The sequence below is a fragment of the Lactuca virosa genome, chromosome 4 (assembly GCF_052849685.1).
Source record: "Lactuca virosa cultivar CGN04683 chromosome 4, Lactuca_virosa_CGN04683_v6, whole genome shotgun sequence".
Lineage (NCBI taxonomy): Eukaryota > Viridiplantae > Streptophyta > Magnoliopsida > Asterales > Asteraceae > Lactuca > Lactuca virosa.
In genome coordinates, this window is record NC_136429.1 from 405579980 (window position 1) to 405604664 (window position 24685).

General features: G+C 39.4%; 1 protein-coding gene across 1 annotated transcript; it reads right to left on the reverse strand.

The window, feature by feature from the left end:
• Positions 1–5108: 5108 nt before the first annotated feature.
• On the reverse strand, positions 5109–24685 carry LOC145106503 (uncharacterized). The gene is made up of 6 exons (XM_079043464.1): positions 24539–24685; positions 24320–24457; positions 23672–24277; positions 6733–7245; positions 5263–5268; positions 5109–5198 (listed from the first exon to the last, which is right to left on the reverse strand). Exons 1-6 carry the CDS (start codon positions 24683–24685, stop codon positions 5109–5111), a joined length of 1500 nt encoding a protein of 499 aa, XP_078899590.1.

A 24685-nucleotide genomic window follows, 5' to 3' on the forward strand; every position in this document is an offset into this window, starting at 1 on the left:
GATGAGAAGGGAGAAAAACCATTATGAGTTATGAACCAGTGAAACATGTCAAAAATATTCAAAAAAAAGGAAAGAAAGTGAGTTCCTTTATAGCCTAGGTACACTTTTACCAAAATGTGTATTTCAAAGAATGTAACTTTTAACCTTGTGCAAAAAAAAAAAGAACTACTTACAGCCAATCAAGCATGCTAGAGAGTCACTTCTCAGGAAGGCTGCTGGGATTTACACCAGGTGGAAGAAATCTTCATTTCTCACATTTTTCACAACAAACCCAATCTTCATTCACTACAGGAGCTACCATAGGGACAACTGCATCAGAAACTAGCCCATTGCCTATTACAGTCACATGTGAAGATGGTTTTTCACTTTTCTTTCCAATTAATCTCTCTCCATATAAACTATCATTTTCCAAACACCATAAAAACTTACAATAGTAAATAAGTATACATAACTATTTACATACAATAAAGAGAATTCATTTACCCAAAGATTAATAAATATTAACTACCGATACTTATAGGTTTTAATAATCAAAATACATGTTGATAATTCAATAACCAACTACTCATAGTTGCAATTTGATGATTAAATCACTAAGTACTAGTACCTATAAAATTTGAGATTCAGAATGCATATTGACCAAATACACTTAACAGAAATCAATGTGCATTTTTTTACGTAATTGACTTTGCTAATATAAATAAGAAACTAAGATAGTTAGATTCACAAATTTATTTTCACTTTCACATTAACTTAACACAGAAAACACACACGATATACTAGATCAGTATTCACAACAATTAAGTTAAAGTTCAGTTCATTGAAAAACAAACATACAAATTGAACTTAGAAATTGATACCTTAGGGCGGGGAGTTGAGATCGTCTTCGATAGATGAAAAATCTACAATTTCAAAATCTAAAGCCGTCAATAATTTAACAGAGCTCTGAAGTCGTACTACACTGATCGTGTAGGTTTACAGGGAGTCGGCGGTGATGTGTAGTTTTAAGGGAAATCTGGTGAAAAAACAAAAATATTAAATTAATCACCAGGCTAATCGATGGAAACCAAGCTATTGTGATACATTCCGATGATCAATTCCATATTTGGAATCGACAAATATGTGATGGATATATGTGAGAGAGACTCAGTGAAGAAGAGAATACGTTCACTACGACATTCGGCAATACAACCTTCGTGTTTAAGCGGTCGTTCTTCAACAAGCTCTCAGTCCTCGATAACAGCTTCCTCCAGAAATTCGTTTCTGGATCTGGTGTGTTGTTGATAATCACAACCAAGAACAAAGTCTCGCCGATCTGGTTCACTGTGTTAAATTGAAGATCGATTGATTCTTAGATTCGTATAAGATCCTCCCCAGATCGAAGTGATCCTTGGTCTGTACGTCGATTCGAGCCTCAATGTGATGGTATTTTGGCGGAAATCGGAGGTGGAGAGATTCATCTGAAGGAGGCAGGTGATGGAGTGGGAAGGCCGAAGAACTTGAGAGATAAGAGAGAAAGGGAGAAAGAAGACGTGTTTTTGTGTGTGTGTTAGTGTGTGTGAGTGTGGGTTTTTTTTTTAATTTGTAAAATTGATTATTATGAATGATTTATTTAATTCCTAATAAGCCCTTGTGATTATTTATAAAATGTCTAAGATACCATTGAAAGAAATGATAATTACAATTACGCCACGATTAATCCAAGCCATTAAAAATTTTGATCTAACGTTCCACTTTTAGTTCTCGGGTTCTCGGGAAACTATAGGTTCTCAAATGATCCTTCCTCTCTCTCTCTCTCTTTATATATATATATATATATATATATATATATATATATATATATAGAGAGAGAGAGAGAGAGGAAGGATCATTTGAGAACTTATAGTTTCCCGAGAACCCGAGAACTAAAAGTGGAACGTTAGATCTATATATATACTAGCCGTTTACCCGTCACTAGTTCAAATGATCCTTCCTATATATATATATATATATATATATATATATATATATATATATATATATATATATATATATATATACTAGCCGTTTACCCGTCACTAGTTCAAATGATCCTTCCTATATATATATATATATATATATATATATATATATATATATGTATATATATATATATATATATACTAGCCGTTTACCCGCGCCAAGCGACGGGTGTCAATAGTTTTTTTTTTTTTTTTTCAGAAATTAGTTTCTAGAAGCAATTAGTTCTTTTGCACAAATAGTTTACTACGTTTGAACAATTATCCATAGTATGTGCATGTATTCCACGTATCATGACCGGAAACAGTTGTCTGAAATCACCTCCCAAAACCATTATCTTTCCACCAAATGGGAGCTTCACCCCTGTTATATGTTTCATGTACGGTCAAACGCCTCCAACGCATGTATTTTAGCCATCGACACTTCGTACGATATGATTATTTTTTTAGTTCGTAGTAGTTGACATTATCACTTTGTCTTGTAATCTTGTAGATTGGATTATTTTCAATACAAATGGAAAATAAGTAAAACTCATGGCTTTGGATGAAATAAGGTATTTTTCGGGCATTTAGGACACTTCTAGACTATACTAACGAATTTACTAAATTATGTCAATGTCAATATGTTGTCAATAGATTAAAAAGCAATAAATAGCAGCATTACTACTTATTTTGTATAAAAAATGTAATTGCAAAAAATAGCAACCTACTTTGCAAAAATACAAAAAATTGTCAAATAACACCCTACGTTGCTTTGATAAAAAAACTACTGAAATAGACAAATAATAAACAAAATAGTTAAATAGAAAGACTACAACTTGACATGGAAAATAAATAAAGATATCTTATTAATTGAAATATCAGCAAACAATTTACCAAAATAACAATCTACTTTGTATTTTCTGGATTTCTTTAGGCACGGTTTATTTTTGTTTTTTAATAGCAAATTATCAACTTTTTCTTGATGGAGATTTTTGAGCATTTTCAAATTAGAAAGCACTTCATGTCATTTTTAATCGAAAAGCACTTCTATTTTTTGTTAATAAAAAAGCCCAAGTAAGGACCACAATTGCTAACCTACTATACATGACATACACACATACACACATTTCATGTAGTATTCAAACAAAAAAAACATTACCCTTTAAGTCATCTTTAACAATTAACAACAGGTTAACAAAAATTTGACAATAAACTATCAAAGTATTACAAAAACAGTAAAAAGTAACTCTAATAGGTTAACATAAAATTAGATACGCTATAATAGGTTAAATAAAACTGACTAAAACTTTCAGCATATTTTGCAAAATATACACTAATGGTCACTTTAATTGCATAGTCTCCGACTCTGTAGTTTAGAAGGTGACTCCATCCCTACAAACCACCAAGATTGGATCAACTCCACCATTCAAGATCCAACTAACCGGTTTTAATTATTGGTTTTTTGTTAATCAATTTGTTAAAACTAAAAATTATAATTGTTTGGAGAAGAAATCAACAAAATAATGAATGAAGACATAATCATGTGGGAATAAAAAATAGATACTTCGTTAAAATGAATCTCCAAAAAAATCTTAGGTCAATTCCATAAAAACCACTATGACTTGGTTTAACTATTGAAACCATTATGTCCTCTTCGTTGAAGACACCGAGTATTATTTTTTTTCCTTCAAAAAATTCATTTTAAGTGCTTCCTAGTATTAAATGGTAAAAAAACTTTATAAATTATAGTTTTTTTTGGCTAAATTGTTATTTAAAACAATCGAAGAAAGAGTCCTAAACAAATTTGGATAGTTAAACTGAAAATTTTTCAAATTATTAAGGTACTTAAGAATTTAAAGGTTTATGTTGTGGTTTTATTTCAGAAAACTATTAATTTTATTATTTATTTCAATTATTAATAGAAATAAATTAAATTAAATAGACCAATACAACCCTTATATCGAAATATATGGCTCCTGCCGTTATTTTACTGAAATGGAAGGGTTGCTTATTCAACCATTTTACACGATATATCAAGAAACAAATCGTTTTTCAAACCTAAAAGAAAACATATATGAGATTTTGAAAGAAAATTAAGCACATATAGTTATTATGTAGATTTCGAACGTGAGAAAGGATATCTTCAAGAAAGTCAGTCGTGTGAACCTTGAACTTAAATCGAACCTATGAGATCTTCTTCCTACACAAAAATGAAACCAGGTCCACTTATTGTTCAAGTAGTATCATAACCAGAACCACTAAATTGGTGTTAAGATGCTGAGAATTGGTTAGAAACAGAGAGAGACACAAATAAAAAAGGAAAGAAAGAAGGATTATACCTTTGGGGAGAAGGCAGTAGGCAACGACAATTGGTTGTCAGGTTTCTTTTCTATGAAGGTGGTTAGATTTCGATGGTGCCAATAAGCGGTAGTGGTTCTAGGAAGTATAATAAATTGTAAAATAGCATCCTTATCATCAAATTCCAACAAACAACCGAACCAAAGGAAGCAATTTTACCTATATTGATGCTGTTAACCAACATCTCAAAATCTTGCTTAACATCTAATGGAAGAGACCAATAATGCATTATGTTTTATCGAAAAACAAAAACTGAAGAATTCAAACTCAAATGAGAAGGAATAAAAATGAAAGATAGAAGATAAAAGATACTACCCTTTTCGTTACCAAGATGGATGTGAGATAATATTGTTTATGGAAGACACCTATAGGCGAGATAAGGTGATTATAATTCAATATTTCAAAAATTGAATCCCACAAAGAGGGAGTGTATAGATTATGAAAGAGGTACATCAAATGATTTTAGGTGATGACACTGTGGTGGTGGAAACGACATGTTTTTTAGAGCAGCTAAGAGGCAGACACCTTAGATAAAATCGGTTCTATAAAATCAGTTCTAGGGTGACTCCTGGTAGCAGAAAACAGATGGTTGGTATGTAGAGAAAAATAATAGGATGTCTCCTAGCTGCAAAAATCACGATCAAGGTTAGTATTAGGGATTAAAATCAAGATAGAGAGTAAGGATTAGGGCCCGATGGTGGTGCAAGAAAAATATTTCAAAATCATGAACAACATGAAATACTTGCAACTGAAATCGATTTTGAAGCCAATTCAAGGTTCTTTGGCTGATTTCATCTTTTTGAAGCTGAATTTGTTCTTCTTAGCCATCATCTTCCTGATATCCCAACCATTCTTGGTTCCCTGCACACGAGTAGATAAACAAAAAATGACAATTTCAATCTTTCATTTGCAGATTACTTGATACCAAACTCTGCATATCAGAAAAAAAACACAAAATAAAAAACAGAAAAAAATAAAGTTATAAATTTATCATAAAATCGCCTAAACAAACAAAATCGGGCATAGAAATTGAGCAATAAAAAAACCCAAGATTTATGAAATGTTATTCAACATTTTTTTGGTCAACAATTCAAATTCGTGTTTTGTAAGTATGGAAAAGTCCCCTCCCAACCGATGTACCTCTTAATCTGTAGTCAATCCCATCCATACAAGAAGAAGAATCATCATCTTGAGAAGAAAAAATGGAACTAATTAGATTTGAAACAGCTTCAATAACGCCATGAGAGAGTTTTGGGTCTTCACTCTACATGAGTGGTCCATTCTTATGGAAACATCAACAGCAGAGGTACCTGGTAGCGGAGAATGTGACTTCATCTAGGGTTTATGGTAAAAAAATTTCATAGAAGATAAGTGATGGCAGCGTTCTGATGGATTATAGGGGTTTTTTAGAGAGAGAGAGATGTCGATGGTGAGTGGTAACACCATGTTGACAGAACTACGAGAAGAGATGTCATATAGAGTGTATCTCTATTGACCGATTCAATCGGCTGAATAATGTGAGAAAATACCGATTCAATTTTGACTTATTTCATGTTTTCGAAGAGTTTGTTCAGGGATGATACATTTAAGAGACGCCCTTACTTTGACTTTTTATTGACTTTTATTGACTAAATAAGATTTCCATGCATAAAATTACTGTACATATTGCATAAACATTTGTACCTCTTAAAATTCAGCATTTGAAGCTAAATGCTTATTAAGATATATTGAAGCTAAATGCTTATCAATAGAGAACCATAATTATTGGTTCTCCAAGAAACCAAATTTTTTTTTCAAGTTCTAGAACTTATTCTTTATCGAAAAAAAAAAACTAAAAATTTCTAAATTCATAACTTAACATTGTGAATGTTAAATATATTTTTCGGATTCACCGTGTGAATTTAGATTCACATTGTGAATATTCAAAGATTCACATTGTGAATTTGACGAAAAAAAAATTATCGAATTTGATATCATTGGAAAAATGATAAAAAGTTATGAATTTCTGTATTTTTAGTTTTTTTTTTATAAAAAATAAGTTCTAAAAGTTGAAAAAAAGATTGGTTCATTGGTTAATAATGGTTCTCTATTGAACCTCACCCTATATATATATATATATATATATATATATATATATATATATATATATATATATATATATATATATAGGGTGAGGTTCAATAGAGAATTACAATTAACCAGGGGCGGACGCAGGAATTGATAGTAGGGTTGCCAAAAAAAAAATTCCGGTCAAACATAATTTAAAACTGAAAAATAATTCATTACGTCTAATACAAAAAAACGATTCATTACATAAAAAGTTGAAAACATAACTATCTACTACAATTTAAATTTGTCCTCTTCGTGCAGACATCTTTTGAAACCGCTCCATTACTTTTTCATTCTCAACTTTCACAAGTGCTTCGGTCTCAACATTGCAAAGTAACGCGTCGTTCAAAAAGTCATCACCAATTTTGTTGCGCAAGTCGGTCTTCAAGAGCTTCATCTTCGAAAAACATCTTTCCACACTTGCGGTCGCTACGGGTAAAATTAAAGCCAACTTCAAAAGCTTATATACCAAAGGATAAGATCGATGTTTCCTTGTACTAACCATCAAACAAGAAAGCACGGAAATTCCTTTCAAAGTGGTAAAACGCTCATCTTTGATGCAAGAGTGATAAAATATCTCCAATTGTCCTTCAAGATCTATCAAATCCGAATCATCAAAGTCATAGTTGTACAACTTAGCCAACTTCAACAACTTTGATTTGTCAAATTGTGCAAATGTATCACAAGGGCTCAAAGCACCCATGTATTCTAGTAACTGGGGTGCTTGTTTCACTAAATCGATCTCGATATTTTGTAAGTTGCATGTCCACCACCGTGAAAGACCCACATTTTCATATTTCTGAAAGACCCAAACTTTCATACTTGACAATTGTTACTCCAAAACATGCTACATGCATATTCATAAAAACAATATTTTACATTGATAAAGTGATTACAAACGATTGGATACAAACCGACTATTACAAAGTGTTATATATTACACAACTACCCAGGATACTATACTTTTATACATACATGATCCCTAAATACAAAAGTAATATTATAACTATTCTAAACCTTCAAACAGTATACGACAATACTGGTTACTTATCTCCTGCAATTTGTTAAAAATTAAGAGGGGTAAGCGGTGACGCTTAGTGAGTTCAACAATAGATACAATATAACATTATGCCATATATATATATATATATATATATATATATATATATATATATATATATATATATATATATATATATATATATATATATATATATATGGCAGAAGCAAAGAGGAACAAGAAACAACAAAGGCATATGTGAATCATGTGACAAACTTTCCATATCAATCAATGATTTGATTCAAAGATATACGATCAATGAGACATGACAATTTCTATACTTGATATACATCAATAAAGCTTCGGCCCAAATGACACAGAAGACATACACTTTCTGATTTAAACATTTTGGTAGATTTCAGGCTGAAAGCCCTGTCTAACCTTCTGCCAATACCATAGAATAGAAGTCATTCTCTTACGAGACATACTCTAGATGGCCAGAGGCTACGTACCAGTACCACCGTGAATCTAAGTCCTTTCACTGATCACATGGTCAAAGGTATAGCTTTGCTATCATAAATAGCGGAAATAATAACAACGGAAAAGCATATAGCACATATAACACATAACATACAATTGTTCCTATATATTGAATTCACCGTGAATTAATCGGGGGTTAAAATAGTAATTTGTGCACCACTTCGTTACTATAATTAGCTTTCTTCAATGAAAACCAGGAGTTTTCTTGAAAATCGGGCCCTGCGAGGGTTGAGCTTCAAAACCGAAAAGATAAATTTTTCGGGGTCTTCGGGCACTTCGGAACGTATTTCGGGGTTTGGGTATGATCCCGGGGCTTCGAGAGAAGTTGAAATAGTAAAAATATGGATTTAGGGGTGAAAATATGATAATTTCCTAACATTAGCCGGGAGGTCTCGCACCCTTTATATAGGTGCGAGCCTCGGATCGAAGCAAGAGGAAGGGGGCAGGTGGCAGCGATGCTCGGACACGCGGCAGCAGCAGCGAAGCTCGGACGGAAGGCAGCACACGCGTCGAAAGGTCATTGGACCGCGGATTCGGAGCGAGGAGAGGGTGACGCGCGTCGGATAAGGTCCATGCGATTTTTCTCGGTTTTCAAGGATTTCTCGATTTTTGAGCCCCGAACTTCTAAAATCCATAACTTTCGCATACGAGCTTCGTTTTTGACGTTCTTTTTATGCACGCGTAGGTAAAATTATGCTCTACAACTTTCGCTTAGACTCCGTCGGCTAATTTTGATATTATTTTTATTATTATATTTTTAACAGGACGGGACAGGAAAATCCGTTAAAAATTCATAACTTCTTCACCTGACGTCCGATTTTGTCTGTCTTTTTACCGTTGTACTACTATTGACGAGACCTTCGATTCTCGTTTAGGTTGTGTCGGCTAAATATCGCTCGATCTTTATTTCGAGTTTTTAGCTATCTACTGCTATTCCGAAATTTAGAAAAATCATAACTTTCTCATACGAATTCAGATTTGGACGTTCTTTTTATGAAAATTCTCGGTTTAACAAATACTACGACTTTCGTTTAGATTACTAAGGCTAAAAAGTAGTTTATCAAAAACTCACTTTTTACGTCATTCGGTGCCGTGCCGGTTTTGTTGTGGATCTTCGATTGGTCATAACTTCTTCGTTATAACTCGGATTTCGATGAGTTTTTCGCCTAAATGCTTCTAATGAAATTATCTACAACTTTGAATAATAAAATTTTACTTTATTTCAAATTTTATATTTTCGTTAAATTTCGATATTTTAACTTTTAATTGGAATCTCATAAGACTTCTAATATTTTCCGAGTGATTCTAAACATAGTTTTACTTCATTTCTAGTAAAAACTATCTGTTAGAACTCAATACTCAATATCACATAATATTTCATAATATTATTTACTTTTAACATTTACAAAACACGATTTTAAAATGTGTATGTTACGAATACCTCCTCCTTTTGAGGATTTCGTCCCTGAAATTACATCGATTAAAATAAATGGGGATATTTCACTCTTATCTCATTCTTATTTTCCCAAGTATAATTTGGGCCTCTATGGTGTTTCCACTTGACAAGCACCAACTCTACTTCTTTATTACGTAGCTTAGTCGTTCTTTCGTTTACGATCTCTTCAGGCTCTTCTACATAAGTTAACTTATTATCCAGTTTCACCTCGGATAACGGAACTGATTCATCATATATGCTTAAACATTTACGCAGATAGCTCACATGAAACACATCATGAATACCTGCCAAATCTTCCGACAATTCCAAGCGGTATGCTTGTTTACCAATTCTCTGGGTGATTTTGAAAGGACCAACAAATCTAGGGCTTAGTTTTCCTTTCTTACCAAATCGCATAATGCCTTTCCACGGGGATACTTTCAGCATTACGAAATCACCCATCTGGAATTAGGGCCTCTACTTGCCATTTCTCTAGTTCATCTAGAATAGTGAACTTTACTGTAGTGTGAGGAATAGCATAACACATACTATTACGATAAACCTTTCTGCAAAGTGCATCGGCAACTACATTGGCCTTTCCAGGATGGTACAAGATTTCACAGTCATAATCTTTGATCAGCTCCATGGCTCTTTGTTGTCTCATATTCAAAGTTTGCTGACTGAATATATACTTGAGACTCTTGTGGTCGGTAAATAATTGGCATTTTGTACCAAAAAGATAATGCCTCCAAAGTTTTAGGTCAAATACCACTGCAGCGAGTTCGAGATCATGAGTGGGATAATTCTTTTCATAATCTTTCAGTTGTCTTGAGGCATAGGCTATCACTTTACCACGTTGCATCAACACACAACCGAGTCCCAATCTTGAAGCATCACTATATACGGAGAAATCATCATCACCTTCTGGGAGTGATAAGATTGGAGCATGAGTCAAAAGATCTTTTAGAGTTGAGAAAGATTTTTCTTGGGTTTCACCCCATTCAAACTTTACTTCCTTTTGTGTAAGACTCGTGAGAGGTACGACTATACGAGAAAAGTATTTAATGAATCTCCGGTAATATCCCACGAGACCCAAGAAACTGCGAATTTCAAAATTTTGAATAGCTTCGATTTTGGTAGGATCTACGGATACACCGTCACCAGAAATAATATGGCCGAGAAATTGAACTTGGCGAAGCCACAATTCACATTTCGAGAATTTAGCATATAGTTTCTCCTTTCGAAGAAGTTCTAATACCGCACGAATATGTATGGCATGATCAGCTTCAGACTTGGAATAGATTAGAATATCATCAATGAATACGATGACAGATTTATCGAGCATTGGGCGGCATACCCGATTCATCATATCCATGAATACAACAGGAGCATTTGTCAAACCGAATGGCATGACAAGGAATTCAAAATGTCCATAACGAGTACGAAAAGCAGTCTTCGGAACATCCTGTGTACTTTCAAATGATGATAGCCAGATCTCAAATCAATATTCGAGAAATAACTAACACCCTGAAGTTGATCAAATAAATCGTCAATGCGAGGTAGTGGGTACTTGTTCTTGATAGTTACCTTATTTAGCTCACGGTAATCAATACACATTCGCATCGATCCGTCCTTCTTCTTGACAAACAATACAGGAGCACCCCAAGGAGAGGTACTCGGTCGAATGAAACCTTTGTCAAGTAATTCCTGCAGTTGAATAATCATTTCTTTCATCTTAGCTGGCACAAGACGATAAGGAATCTTTGCAATCGGAGCAGCACCAGGCACAAGGTCAATTCGAAATTCTACTTGCCTGTCCAGTGGAAGTCCAGGCAATTCTTCGGGAAAAATATCTGGATATTCTTTAGCAATGGGAACATCATTTACCGTTTTCTTTTCCTCTTTTGAGATATCGACTGTGTAGGCCAGATAGATAGAACACCCTTTCGATATGAATTTACGAGCTTTGAGGAAAGAGATTATTTTTAAGATTCTTTGTTCACCGTAGACGTAGATAGGATTCTCCCCTTCAATGGGAATACATACTATCTTTTCATAGCACAAGAGTTCTGCGTGGTTCTTTGACAACCAATCCATGCCGAGAATAATGTCAAAGTTGGGCAAGGAGATAGGAATCAGATTAGCAAGAAAATTGTAGCCTTCAATTTCTATAACACAATTCCTATAGACTTTATCAGCAAGTAATGATATACTTCCAGCAGTATCTACGTGAAATGGTTGCGCGAGTGCATAGCAAGCAATTTGAAAAGAATGCTCAAATTCATGAGACACAAAAGAATCTGAGGCACCAGAATCAAATAAGATGTGAGCAGGTCTAGAGTTGACAAGAAATGTACCCGTCACAACATTCGGGTCCTCGCGTGCCTCTTCTGTGGTAATCTGGAATGCACGACCCTTAGCTTTTGGAACCTCCCCCTTTTTAGTTGGAGTACCCTTTGATTGTTGAACAGGAGCTTGACTTCTCGCTGGTTGTTGAACAGAAGCTTGACTTCCCGTCATCTGGCTAGTAAGGGTAGGGAAAAAACGCTTCTTGTGTCCAGTAATACCACATGCATAACAAGTAACATCCTTCCTTGGGCAAGCTGGCTTTATGTGACCCGTTTCTCCACATCCATAACAGACAACATATTCCTTGTCTATTTTGCATTGGCCCACATGATTCCTTCCACAAATGCGACATGAAGGCGATTGAATGGAAAAGATTGTGATCTACCGCGGCCACGAGGGGCATTTTGAGTTTGCACTTGATTACCAGATTCAGTCCGAACGGATTGAGCTGGTGGAATAGAGGGAACAGGAACAGTTCTGTAACATCCCGAAATTCAGGTATATTCCTTTGACCCTTTTCTTTCCCCAAGTTGTCAAAATTAACCCTTAAAAGAAAATTTTGGCTTTTGAGTACGTTGGGCGTAAGGAGGAGTACGTTGCGCGTACTTATGAGCGTGTTCTTTACGCGGAGTCTACCCAGTACGCTGGGCGTACCATAGTGTACGCCGGGCGTACTAGGTTCAGATTAAAACCCTAATTGTGGGGGTGAGCCCTATATAAGGAACATTATGGCCTCCTTGTTGACCACCATTTCCAGAGACTTGTCCACCAAAAACCCTAATCCTTGTTCTTATAGCTAGAGAGTGCCTTTGAGAGCTTGTTGGTGTGTTCTTGAACATTAGAAGTCGAAAGGAAGCTTTGGAGAAGAAGGAGTGAGAGCTCAAGCACTTGGATCTGAGCTTAGCAGTATGGGAAGCTTCACTTGGAGGTATAAAGCTTCAAGCTTTCCTACTCTTTTCTTTTGTATTTGTATGGGGTGTTTTAGGGTTTTTTTGTCCCCAAAGTTGATGACTTTATGAGTTAATGAGCCCCAAGAATCCGAGATCTGTCCCTTGTTAGTGTATTTCATGATATAGAGTCATAAAAATCCAATCTTGGACGTTAGAAGTGAGCCATGCATGAGATATGAGCTCTTTAGTGAAGGAAGTGAGGTTTTTTGGGTGTTGATGACCATTACAGCCATGCAAAGGCGTAAATTCTTCGACTTTATGGATTAGGAGGCTGTAGGAGGTCCAGATCTGTATTTTGAGCCAAAGTCTTAACTGATTAAGACCTTAAGTGAGGAAATAGTGAAACTGGGACTTACGCTGGGCGTAATCCTAGTACGCGCAGCGTAGGGGGTCGAGCTCCCCGATTCTATGAAGCCTTCGAGTACGCCCAGCGTACAGAGCTGGTACGCGCCGCGTACTCCGGAGGGCTGACTTTCGTTGACTTTTAGGGTTTAGTCAACATGTGGACCTTTGGGCCATTTGAGGGGTAAAATGGTCTTTTACCCTTCTAAGAGAATATAGGGAGGAACTAGTCTAGCCTTTGAGAGCCGTATTAATTAGAGATAATTATTTGGTGTGATTAGGCGGAGGCTAGATCAGTATTTCGAGTTCGAGTTTATCCGAGTTACCCGAGGTGAGTCTTCTCACTATACATTACCTAGAGTGGTAGCTATGTGCAGACTGGAGGGTCTTATGTGTTATGTGTATGTTGAGTTTATGTGCATTGTGATATATGTATGCTATGTGCTATATAGATCGGACCGGAGGGTCCTACGATTTAGACCGGATCAGAGGATCCAACGATTTAGACCAGACCAGAGGGTCCAACGAGCTAGACCGGACTGGAGGGTCCAACGAGCTACGGGGCTGGAGGGTTCCGCTGAGACACATTGACCGGAGGGTCATACCGAGTTATAGCCTCGAGTGGCTTATGTGTTGTATGTGGTATTTTGGGGAACTCACTAAGCATTTATGCTTACCGTGTTTTATGATATGTGTTTCAGGTACCAACGAGGATCACGGGAAGGTGCCGGCATGATTTGTACACACTGGCAGAGGATTATGTTTTGAGATTCTAGGATATGTTTTATTATGATGACATTTGATACATGAGATTTTGAGAATATTATATGAGTTTTTTATGTGGAAAAATGAAAAATTGTTTTAAAATTTACGTCGTTACAAGTTGGTATCAGAGCCTTGGTTTGAGGGATTCGGATGCACCTTCGGGCGTATCTGAACTCAAACTGAGGATTTGAGAAAATTTTTCATAAAAGAAACAATTTCTCTAAAAGAGCAAACGATTTTTGAGAAAAGCAGAACGGAGCAGTGTGTACGGTCAGCCAGCGCCCGAACGATGATTTCCCAAAATACCCTTACATTATGTGTTATAAGATATTATGTGATATGTTATGCATGCTAGAGTAGGCTAGGTATTCATAGTTAGGACTAGAGTGGGCCTGATTTGTGATGCCTTAGCCTAGGAGTTACTGCTACTAGGAGATACTTCGAGAGTGAGTAAGTAGCAGCGAGGAGCTTATGAGTGGTCTACTGGAGGGTAACCTGAGTTTAGTGAGATATAGAGTACTTGTGATCTGGGATCCTAGGAGGAGGACTTGGGGTGAATACCGATGCGTTGTGGAAGGTAGTATAGGGCCCGTACTACTGGAAACACCGGATCGGTGAGCAGTCAAAGTAAGAATCCTTAGGGTACTAAAGAACAAGTAGGGTTGAGTATTGAGTGCGAGTATACTCGAGCGAGTCTCTGACTTCTTTTGTGTTGTATTTCAGAGACATCATGGTTGGGACGCGCCACCACCCAGGAGGCAGTGGTACCAGTGATGAGGAGATCCGTAGGTTGATTCACGAGGAGGTGGCCGCACCCATTCGAGCGGAGATTCCTGAGATGTTTGGGTCTATCAAGACCACTTTGATTGAGACGTTTGACGAGCGGTATGCTTCTCTTACCGAGGCTGCTGTTGCTGCAGCCACCGCAGCCGTCGCCGCTGCTAGGCCACAGGGGGGTGACTCGTTGCTGTACCGAGAGTTCAGCAACACGAAGCCACCAGAGTTTGATGGGACTTAGGATCCGATAGCCGCGATGAGGTGGATCTCTGCATTGAGGGATGCTTCTACACCTGTTCTTGTCCGGAGCATCTGAGAGTACGGTTCGCGCTGAACCAGCTTCGCTTGGGAGCGAAGGACTGGTGGAAGTTTGTTACGGCAGACTTCACTCCTACAGAGATTATAGCGGTGACCTGGGAGAGGTTCACCACCATGTTTCGAGATGAGTATGTTCCCCCGGTGGAGAGGGAACAGTTGGCGCAGGAGTTCTTGTCCCTCAAGCAGGGGACGGAGTCTGTGACTGTGATTACACGGATGTTTCATGAGAGGGCGTTGTTTTGCCCTGAGCACGTGTCTACCGAGCAGGCACGTATGAGCCGATATCTGAGCATACTGAGGAGGGACATTCGTGAGTTCGTGGCGAACTCGACATACCGGACATTTGCCGAGCTCCAGGAGAATACCCGGAAGAGGGAGATTGAGCTAGAGACTCAGGCCAGGGAGGAGGCCGAGTCTCAGAGGAGGGATAGGCGGCCGGTATAGTCTCAGCCGGCAGCCAAGCGGGCAAAGCCCGCTGATTCGAGATCTGGGGGTCCGAAGGGCCGCACTTGCGGGAAGTGCGGCAAGAGCCATGATGGGACGTGCAGATCGGGTGTGTGCTACAAGTGTGGGAAGGAGGGGCATATCGCGAGGGATTGCCCCAAGGGATTTTCGGTTTGCTTTCACTGCAACCAGACATGCCATCGAAAGGCTGAGTGCCCGCAGCTACTTCAGGGATCAGCACAGGGATCTGCACCTGTTGCTAGAGCTACCGAGGTCCGGCCAGCGAAGGCCGAGGCACCGAAGGCTCGCGGGAGAGCCTTTCAGTTGACAGCGGAGGAGGTCCGCGCAGCGTCCGATGTCGTGGCTGGTATGTATTCTTTTACTTACTTATGCTGAGTTTGCGATATTGTGCTTATTCTGTGATATGCTTAGGTACTTTTCTTGTGAGTTCTGTACCTGCTTTGGTGTTATTTGACTCGGGTGCGAGTCGATCTTTCGTGTCATTAGCGTTTAGCCAGCACATCAGTATCCGTCGAGAGGCGTTGAGTCGACCTCTACGAGTTTCCATAGCTGACGAGCAAGCGGTTTAATCTACTGATGTGATTCGAGGATGTGTGCTCGAGATTTTCGGTGTTGAGTTCCCGATAGATTTGGTACCAATTGCGATGAGTGATGTCTGTGTCATCATGGGCATGGATTGGTTGAGCCGATTTGGAGCTGTTATAGACTGCGAGCGGCAGTTGGTTACCCTACGAGACCCTAGTGGGGGAGTGCTGACGGTGTATGGCGAGGATACCCGATCTGGGTCAACATTTTGTTCGGCTGCCAGAGCGAGACAGAGTCTACAGCAGGGCTGTAGAGGGTTTGTAGCCTATGTGATGGATACACGGGTTGCCACAGAGAGGCCGAGTTCTGTCAGCGAGGTACCGATAGTGCGAGAGTTTCCGGATGTTTTCCCCGAGGAGTTGTCGGGTGTGCCTCCCGAGAGGCGGTGGAGTTTCGCATCGATTTGATTCTGGGGGCATCACCTATTGCCAAGGCACCCTATCGCCTTGCACTACCGGAGATGCATGAGTTATCCTCGCAGCTTCAGGAGCTGCTGGGGAAGGGATTCATCCGACCAAGTAGCTCGCCGTGGGGAGCGCCGATCCTTTTTGTCAAGAAAAAGGATGGTTCACACCGGATGTGCATTGATTACCGGGAGTTGAACAAATTAACGGTCAAGAACCGTTATCCATTACCGAGGATCGACGTTCTATTCGATCAGTTGTAGGGTGCGTCTTGGTTTTCCAAGATAGACTTGAGGTCTGGATATCACCAGATGAGGGTGCGTGATGAGGATATCCAGAAGACATCGTTTAAGACTCGTTATGGGCATTACGAGTTCGTGGTGATGCCTTTCGGGCTCACCAATGCACCAACGGCGTTCATAGATCTCATGAACCGAGTATGCAGGCCGATGTTGGATCGATCGGTGATTGTGTTCATCGACGACATTCTAGTGTATTCGAGGACCAGAGAGCAACATGAGGAGCACCTGAGGGAGATCCTTGGAGTATTGAGATCGGAGAGGCTTTATGCTAAATTTTCCAACTGTGATTTCTGGTTACGAGAGGTCCAATTCCTGGGACATCTCGTAAATCAGAATGGGATATTGGTCGATCCGGCCAAAAGTGAGGCTGTCATGAGCTGGGAGGTGCCGAGATCCCCCACCGAGATTAGGAGTTTTCTGGGGTTGGCCGGCTACTATCGTAGATTTATCCGGGATTTCTCCAAGATTACCGTTCCCCTCACCAGATTGATCCGGAAGGGCGTTGCTTTTTCTTGGGGTCCAGAGCAGCAGACCTCGTTTGAGACTCTTCGCCAGAGACTGTGCGAAGCCCCAGTGTTAGCCCTTCCCGAGGGAATGGAGGATTTTGTGGTTTACTGCGATGCGTCTATATCGGGATTGGGTGCGGTGCTTATGCAGCGAGGGCACGTGATAGCCTATGCATCGAGGCAGCTGAAGCCTCATGAGACGAGGTATCCCACTCATGATTTAGAGTTGGGGGCAATGGTGTTTTCCCTCAAGATATGGCGCTACTATTTGTATGGGGTTCGGTGTACCATATACACAGACCACAAGAGCTTGAAGTATCTGATGGATCAGCCCAACCTGAATATGCGCCAGAGGAGATGGTTGGATGTGGTAAAGGATTACGACTGTGAGATCCTGTACCACCCGGGCAAGGCTAACGTGGTAGCCGATGCTCTGAGCCGCAGGGAGAAGAGTGCCCCGATTCGAGATATATGTATGAGGATGACAATGATGACTCCGGTGTTGGATACCATTCGAGAGTCCCAGGCAGAGGCTGTGAGACCGGAGAACCGCAAGAGGGAGCGGGTGATTGGACAGGTGTCCGAGTTTGTTACTGATATCCGAGGGCTTATGACCTTCCACGGTCGGATTTGGGTGCCGTTTACGGGCGGGGCACGTAGCATACTGATGGAGGAGGCGCACAGATCGAGATTCTCTATCCATCCCGGGGCCACTAAGATGTATTTGGACCTGAAGAGAGATTACTGGTGGCCCTGTATGAAGAGCGATGTTGCATGGGTAGTTGAGAGGTGCTTGACCTGTCACCGGGTTAAGGCCGAGCACCAGCGTCCACATGGAAAGTTGCAGCCACTAGAGGTTCCCCAGTGGAAGTGGGAACAGATTTCTATGGATTTTATCACCAAATTGCTGAGGACCGCGAGGGGTGTTGACGCAATTTGGGTGATTGTGGATCGGCTGACGAAGAGCGGTCATTTCCTTGCTATCAGTGAGAGCTCTTCTGCAGAGAGACTGGCAGAGATGTATGTGAGAGAGGTGGTGTCGCGGCATGGAGTGCCGATCTCGATTGTGTCAGACCGAGATGTACGTTTTACTTCCAGGTTCTGGAAGAAGTTTCATGAGGAGTTGGGTACGAAATTGCACTTCAATACTGCTTATCACCCACAGACGGACGGGCAGAGTGAGCGGACGATACAGACACTCGAGGACATGCTTCGAGCATGTGTTATGGACTTCAGTGGAAGTTGGGATACATACCTACCCTTGGCTGAGTTTTCTTACAACAACATCCACCATTCGAGTATTGGTATGCCTCCCTTCGAGCTTCTTTATGGGAGGAGGTGTCGGACTCCCATCTGTTGGGGAGAGGTAGGACAGCGAGTGCCGGACTCCCATCTGTTGGGGAGAGGTAGGACAGCGAGTGATGGTATGCCTCCCTTCGAGCTTCTTTATGTGACCCGTTTCTCCACATCCATAACAGACAACAGATTCCTTGTCTATTTTGCATTGGCCCGCATGATTCCTTCCACAAATGCAACATGAAGGCGATTGAATGGAAAAAGATTGTGATCTACCGCGGCCACGAGGGGCATTTTGAGTTTGCACTTGATTACCAGATTCAGTCCGAACGGATTGAGCTGGTGGAATAGAGGGAACATAAACAGTTCTGTAACATCCCGAAATTCAGGTATATTCCTTTGACCCTTTTCTTTCCCCAAGTTGTCAAAATTAACCCTTAAAAGAAAAGTTTGGCTTTTGAGTACGTTGGGCGTAAGGAGGAGTACGCTGCGCGTACTCTTGAGCGTGTTCTTGACGCGGAGTCTACCCAGTACGCTGGGCGTACCATAGTGTACGCCGGGCGTACTAGGTTCAGATTAAAACCCTAATTGTGGGGGTGAGCCCTATATAAGGAACATTATGGCCTCCTTGTTGACCACCATTTCCAGAGACGTGTCCACCAAAAACCCTACTCCTTGTTCTTATAGCTAGAGAGTGCCTTTGAGAGCTTGTTGGTGTGTTCTTGAACATTAGAAGTCGAAAGGAAGCTTTGGAGAAGAAGGAGTGAGAGCTCAAGCACTTGGATCTGAGCTTAGCAGTATGGGAAGCTTCACTTGGAGGTATAAAGCTTCAAGCTTTCCTACTCTTTTCTTTTGTATTTGTATGGGGTGTTTTAGGGTTTTTTTGTCCCCAAAGTTGATGACTTTATGAGTTAATGAACCCCAAGAATCCGAGATCTGTCCCTTGTTAGTGTATTTCATGATATAGAGTCATAAAAATCCAATCTTGGACGTTAGAAGTGAGCCATGCATGAGATATGAGCTCTTTAGTGAAGGAAGTGATGTGTTTTGGGTGTTGATGACCATTACAGCCATGCATAGGCCTAAAGTCTTCGACTTTATGGATTAGGAGGCTGTAGGAGGTCCAGATCTGTATTTTGAGCCAAAGTCTTAACTAATTAAGACCTTAAGTGAGGAAATAGTGAAACTGGGACTTACGCTGGGCGTAATCCCAGTACGCGCAGCGTAGGGGGTCGAGCTCCCCGATTCTATGAAGCCTTCGAGTACGCCCAACGTACAGAGCTGGTACGCGCCGCGTACTCCGGAGGGCTGACTTTCGTTGACTTTTAGGGTTTAGTCAACATGTGGACCTTTGGGCCATGTGAGGGGTAAAATGGTCTTTTACCCTTCTAAGAGAATATAGGGAGGGACTAGTCTAGCCTTTGAGAGCCGTATTAATTAGAGATAATTATTTTGTGTGATTAGGCGGAGGCTAGATCAGTATTTCGAGTTCGAGTTTATCCGAGTTACCCGAGGTGAGTCTTCTCACTATACATTACCTAGAGTGGTAGCTATGTGCAGACTGGAGGGTCTTATGTGTTATGTGTATGTTGAGTTTATGTGCATTGTGATATATGTATGCTATGTGCTATATAGACCGGACCGGAGGGTCCTACGATTTAGACCGGATCAGAGGATCCAACGATTTAGACCGGACCAGAGGGTCCAACGAGCTAGATCGGACTGGAGGGTCCAACGAGCTACGGGGCTGGAGGGTTCCGCTGAGACACATTGACCGGAGGGTCATACCGAGTTATAGCCTCGAGTGGCTTATGTGTTGTATGTGGTATTTTGGGGAACTCACTAAGCATTTATGCTTACCGTGTTTTGTGATATGTGTTTCAGGTACCAGCGAGGATCGCGGGAAGGCGCCGGCATGATTTATACACACTGGCAGAGGATTATGTTTTGAGATTCTGAGATATGTTTTATTATGATGAAATTTGATACATGAGATTTTGAGAATATTATATGAGTTTTATTATGTGGAAAAATGAAAAATTGTTTTAAAATTTACGTCGTTACAAGTTCTTTCAGTACGTGGATGCTTTGGAACAGTAAAAGTGGCACCACGTATTTCTAAGTCATGCTTGCGTCTTCGAGCATAGTCAACGACTTAATCGAATGACAGAACATCCCGATTGGCAACGAAATCGTAGATTTCGTGCCGTAGTCCCTCCATAAATAACTGAATTTTCTCGTCTTCAGTTGGAATATACTTTGTAGCAAACCTTGCTCTTTGATTAAACTGAGTTTCATACTCATTCATAGTCATTCCTCCCTGTTTAAGCTCGAGGAATTCCTTCTCCAATCTCCTCCTCATGTCTAGAGGACAATACTTCTCTAGCAAACGAGTTTTGAACATTTCCCAGGATAAATTCTCCTGGTCAAACCCGTTGAGAGCTTCATATGTTGCTTCCCACCAGACCAAGGCTTCTCCGATGAGCATTGCAGAAGCATAATTAGCCTTGTATTCATTATCCACATGAGAAATACGAAACACTTTCTCTGTGTTCTGGATCCAGGTAAGAAAAACAATGGGATTAAGAACACCTGAAAACTCCGTAGCACCACTACTCTTGAAATCTTTGAACGAGGGACGCTTCACCTCCCCTTTTGAAGATTCTCCAGTGGCTTTCTCTTTTCCTTTATCACCATTCTTTTTGTGTTCTTCGAAAGTCTGCCGAATAGTCGCTCCTCACGAGGAGATACTGGAGTATTTACTTCATCAGGTTGAGGACCTCCACCCATCTCAGGGGTATGGCTACCTACTTGTTCAGCTATTGTTCTGCAATATGGAGTAACATTGTATTTTAGAATATTAGGGTTTATCATTATCTAATACTCTACTTAAGTCTTTCCTAAGGTTTGTATCCATATACTTACAATGATTCAGTTCATATATTGAACTTCCAATAGTTTAAGTCTAAATACCAATCCGTGGAATTTAGTTCACTTAAACTACTACTCTAATACCATGATTGAAAGACCCACACTTTCATATTTCTGAAAGACCCAAACTTTCATACTTGACAATTGTTATTCCAAAACATGCTACATGCATATTCATAAAAACAATATTTTACATTGATAAAGTGATTACAAACGACTGGATTCAAACCGACTATTACAAAGTGTTATATATTACACAACTACCCATGATACTATACTTTTATACATACATGATCCCTAAATACAAAAGTAATATTATAACTATTCTAAACCTTCAAACAGTATACGACAATACTGGTTACTTATCTCCTGTTTGTTAAACATTGAGAGGGGTAAGCGGTGACGCTTAGTGAGTTCAACAATAGATACAATATAGCGTTATGCCATATATATACTTCAATATGGCAGAAGCAAAGAGGAACAAGAAACAACAAAGGCATATGTGAATCATGTGCCAAACTTTCCATATCAATCAATGATTTGATTCAAAGATATACGATCAATGAGACATGACAATTTCTATACTTGATATACATCAATAAAGCTTCGGCCCAAATGGCACAGAAGACATACACTTTCTGATTTAAACATTTTGGTAGATTTTAGGCTGAAAGCCCTGTCTAACCTTCTGCCAATACCATAGAATAGAAGTCATTCTCTTACGAGACATTCTCTACATGGCCAGAGGCTACATACCAGTACCACCGTGAATCTAAGTCCTTTGATTGATCACATGGTCAAAGGTATAGCTTTGCTATCATAAATAGCGGAAATAATAACAACGGAAAAGCACATAGCACATATAACACATAACATACAATTGTTCCTATATATTGAACTCACCGTGAATTAATTGGGGGTTAAAATAATAATTTGTTCAGCACTTCGTTACTATAATTAGCTTTCTTCAATGAAAACCGTGAGTTTTCTTGAAAACCGGGCCCTGCGAGGGTTGAGCTTCAAAACCGAAAAGATAAATTTTTCGGGGTCTTCGGGCACTTCGGAACGTATTTCGGGGTTTGGGTATGATCCCGGGGCTTCGAGAGAAGTTGAAATAGTAAAAATATGGATTTAGGGGTGAAAATATGATAATTTCCTAACATTAGCCGGGAGGTCTCGCACCCTTTATATAGGTGCGAGCCTCTGATCGAAGCAAGAGGAAGGGGGCAGGTGGCAGCGATGCTCGGACACGCGGCAGCAGCAGCGAAGCTCGGACGGAAGGCAGCACACGCGTCGAAAGGTCATTGGACCGCGGATTCGGAGCGAGGAGAGGGTGACGCGCGTCGGACACCGAGCATCTTTGCGTGTGAGGTGACGTGGCCGGATAAGGTCCATGGGATTTTTCTCGGTTTTCAAGGATTTCTTGATTTTTGAGCCCCGAACTTCTAAAATCCATAACGTTTGCATACGAGCTCCGTTTTTGACGTTCTTTATATGCACGCGTAGGTAAAATTATGCTCTACAACTTTCATTTAGACTCCGTCGGCTAATTTGGATTTTATTTTTATTATTATATTTTTAACAGGCCGTGACAGGAAAATCCGTTAAAAATTCATAACTTCTTCATCCGACGTCCGATTTTGTCTGTCTTTTTACCGTTGTACTACTATTGACGAGACCTTCGATTCTCATTTAGGTTGTTTCGGCTAAATATCGCTCGATCTTTATTTCGAGTTTTTAGCTGTCTACTGCTATTCCGAAATTTAGAAAAATCATAACTTTCTCATACGAAGTCAGATTTGGACGTTCTTTTTATGAAAATTCTCGGTTTAAAAAATAATACGACTTTAATTTAGATTACTAAGGCTAAAAAGTAGTTTATCAAAAATTCACTTTTTACATCATTCGGTGTCGTGCCGATTTTGTCGTTGATCTTCGATTGGTCATAACTTCTTCGTTATAACTCGGATTTCGATGAGGTTTTCTCCTAAATGCTTCTAATGAAATTATCTACAACTTTGAATAATAAAATTTTACTTTATTTCAAATTTTATATTTTCGTTAAATTTCGATATTTTAACTTTTAATTGGAATCTCATAAGACTTCCAATATTTTCCGAGTGATTCTAAACATAGTTTTACTTCATTTCTAGTAAAAACTATCTGTTAAAACTCCATACTCAATATCACATAAAATTTCATAATATTATTTACTTTTAACATTTACAAAACACGATTTCAAAACGTGTATGTTACACACCGTGTTGAAGATTTCAACCTCAAAATGAAATCTATTGGTGTTTGTGGTCGTACGGTTTCTTGCACCAACATAAAAATCCTCCATTTCCAAAGTAACAATATTGTGTGTTTGACAAAAAGTGGATATCTTTGGCAAAATGCTAGCAAACCCCGTGTCTCTTAAAGATTGCAATGCGTCCATTGTCCCTCTAACCATCGAAGTTGCTTCTAAAATGTCTATATCTTTTTTTTGAAGTTGCTTTGATAATGTACCCGTGAGGCGTAAAATATCATACATCATATATAAGTAACACATGAACTCATAAGATTTAAAATATGCTAAGATTTCGTACGCTTGTTGACGGTTTGCCAATGACCCTCCATTCACTTTCACAAATTTTAAAACTATAAGAATATCTGCAAACAACTTCATTAAACTTGTGAGTGTGTTGAAATGTGAACCCCATCTTGTATCTCCCGCTCGAACAAGTGTAGTCTCTTGATTTAACCCTCTCTCGGTTTCAACTTCACCACTACACAAGCCTTTTTGCACCCTTTCTCTTGCGTGTTCCCATTGTAAATCTTTTCTTTTACACGAGGCACAAACAACATTAACCACCAATGAAATCTGTTAAAAAAAGTCACTAACACCGTCATGCTTCTTTGCTACAGCCACAACCACTAATTGAAGTTGGTGTGCAAAGCAATGTATATAAAAAGCTGTGTCATTCTCTTGTAATATCAAAGCTTTCAAACCATTGAATTCCCCTCGCATATTGCTAGCCCCATCATAACCTTGTCCTCTTATCTATTAAAAAAATAAAAAAATATTTTATATAATATTACACATAAAGCGAATTAAATTAAATTGAAATAACAAAAAAGTTACCTGACTAAAACTCAACTTGTTGCTTGTAAGTACTTCATTTATGGCGTTTTTTAGTGTCAAAGAGGATGTATCCTTCACGTGCACAATGCCTATGAATCTTTCTTTCACAAAGCCAAGACTATCAACATATCGCAAAACAATAGCCAT

What these genes read in the sequence shown, in the direction of transcription:
- LOC145106503 (XM_079043464.1), bottom strand. Translation starts at nt 24,685, where the DNA reads ATGGCTATTGTTTTGCGATATGTTGATAGTCTTGGCTTTGTGAAAGAA. An exon ending in TTCAATTAGTGGTTGTGGCT is followed by an intron (nt 24,278 to 24,319) that starts GTAGCAAAGAAG and finishes TTTTTTTAACAG; the next exon opens with ATTTCATTGGTGGTTAATGT. An exon ending in AGGTTGAAATCTTCAACACG is followed by an intron (nt 7,246 to 23,671) that starts GTGTGTAACATA and finishes TGGGTCTTTCAG; the next exon opens with AAATATGAAAATGTGGGTCT.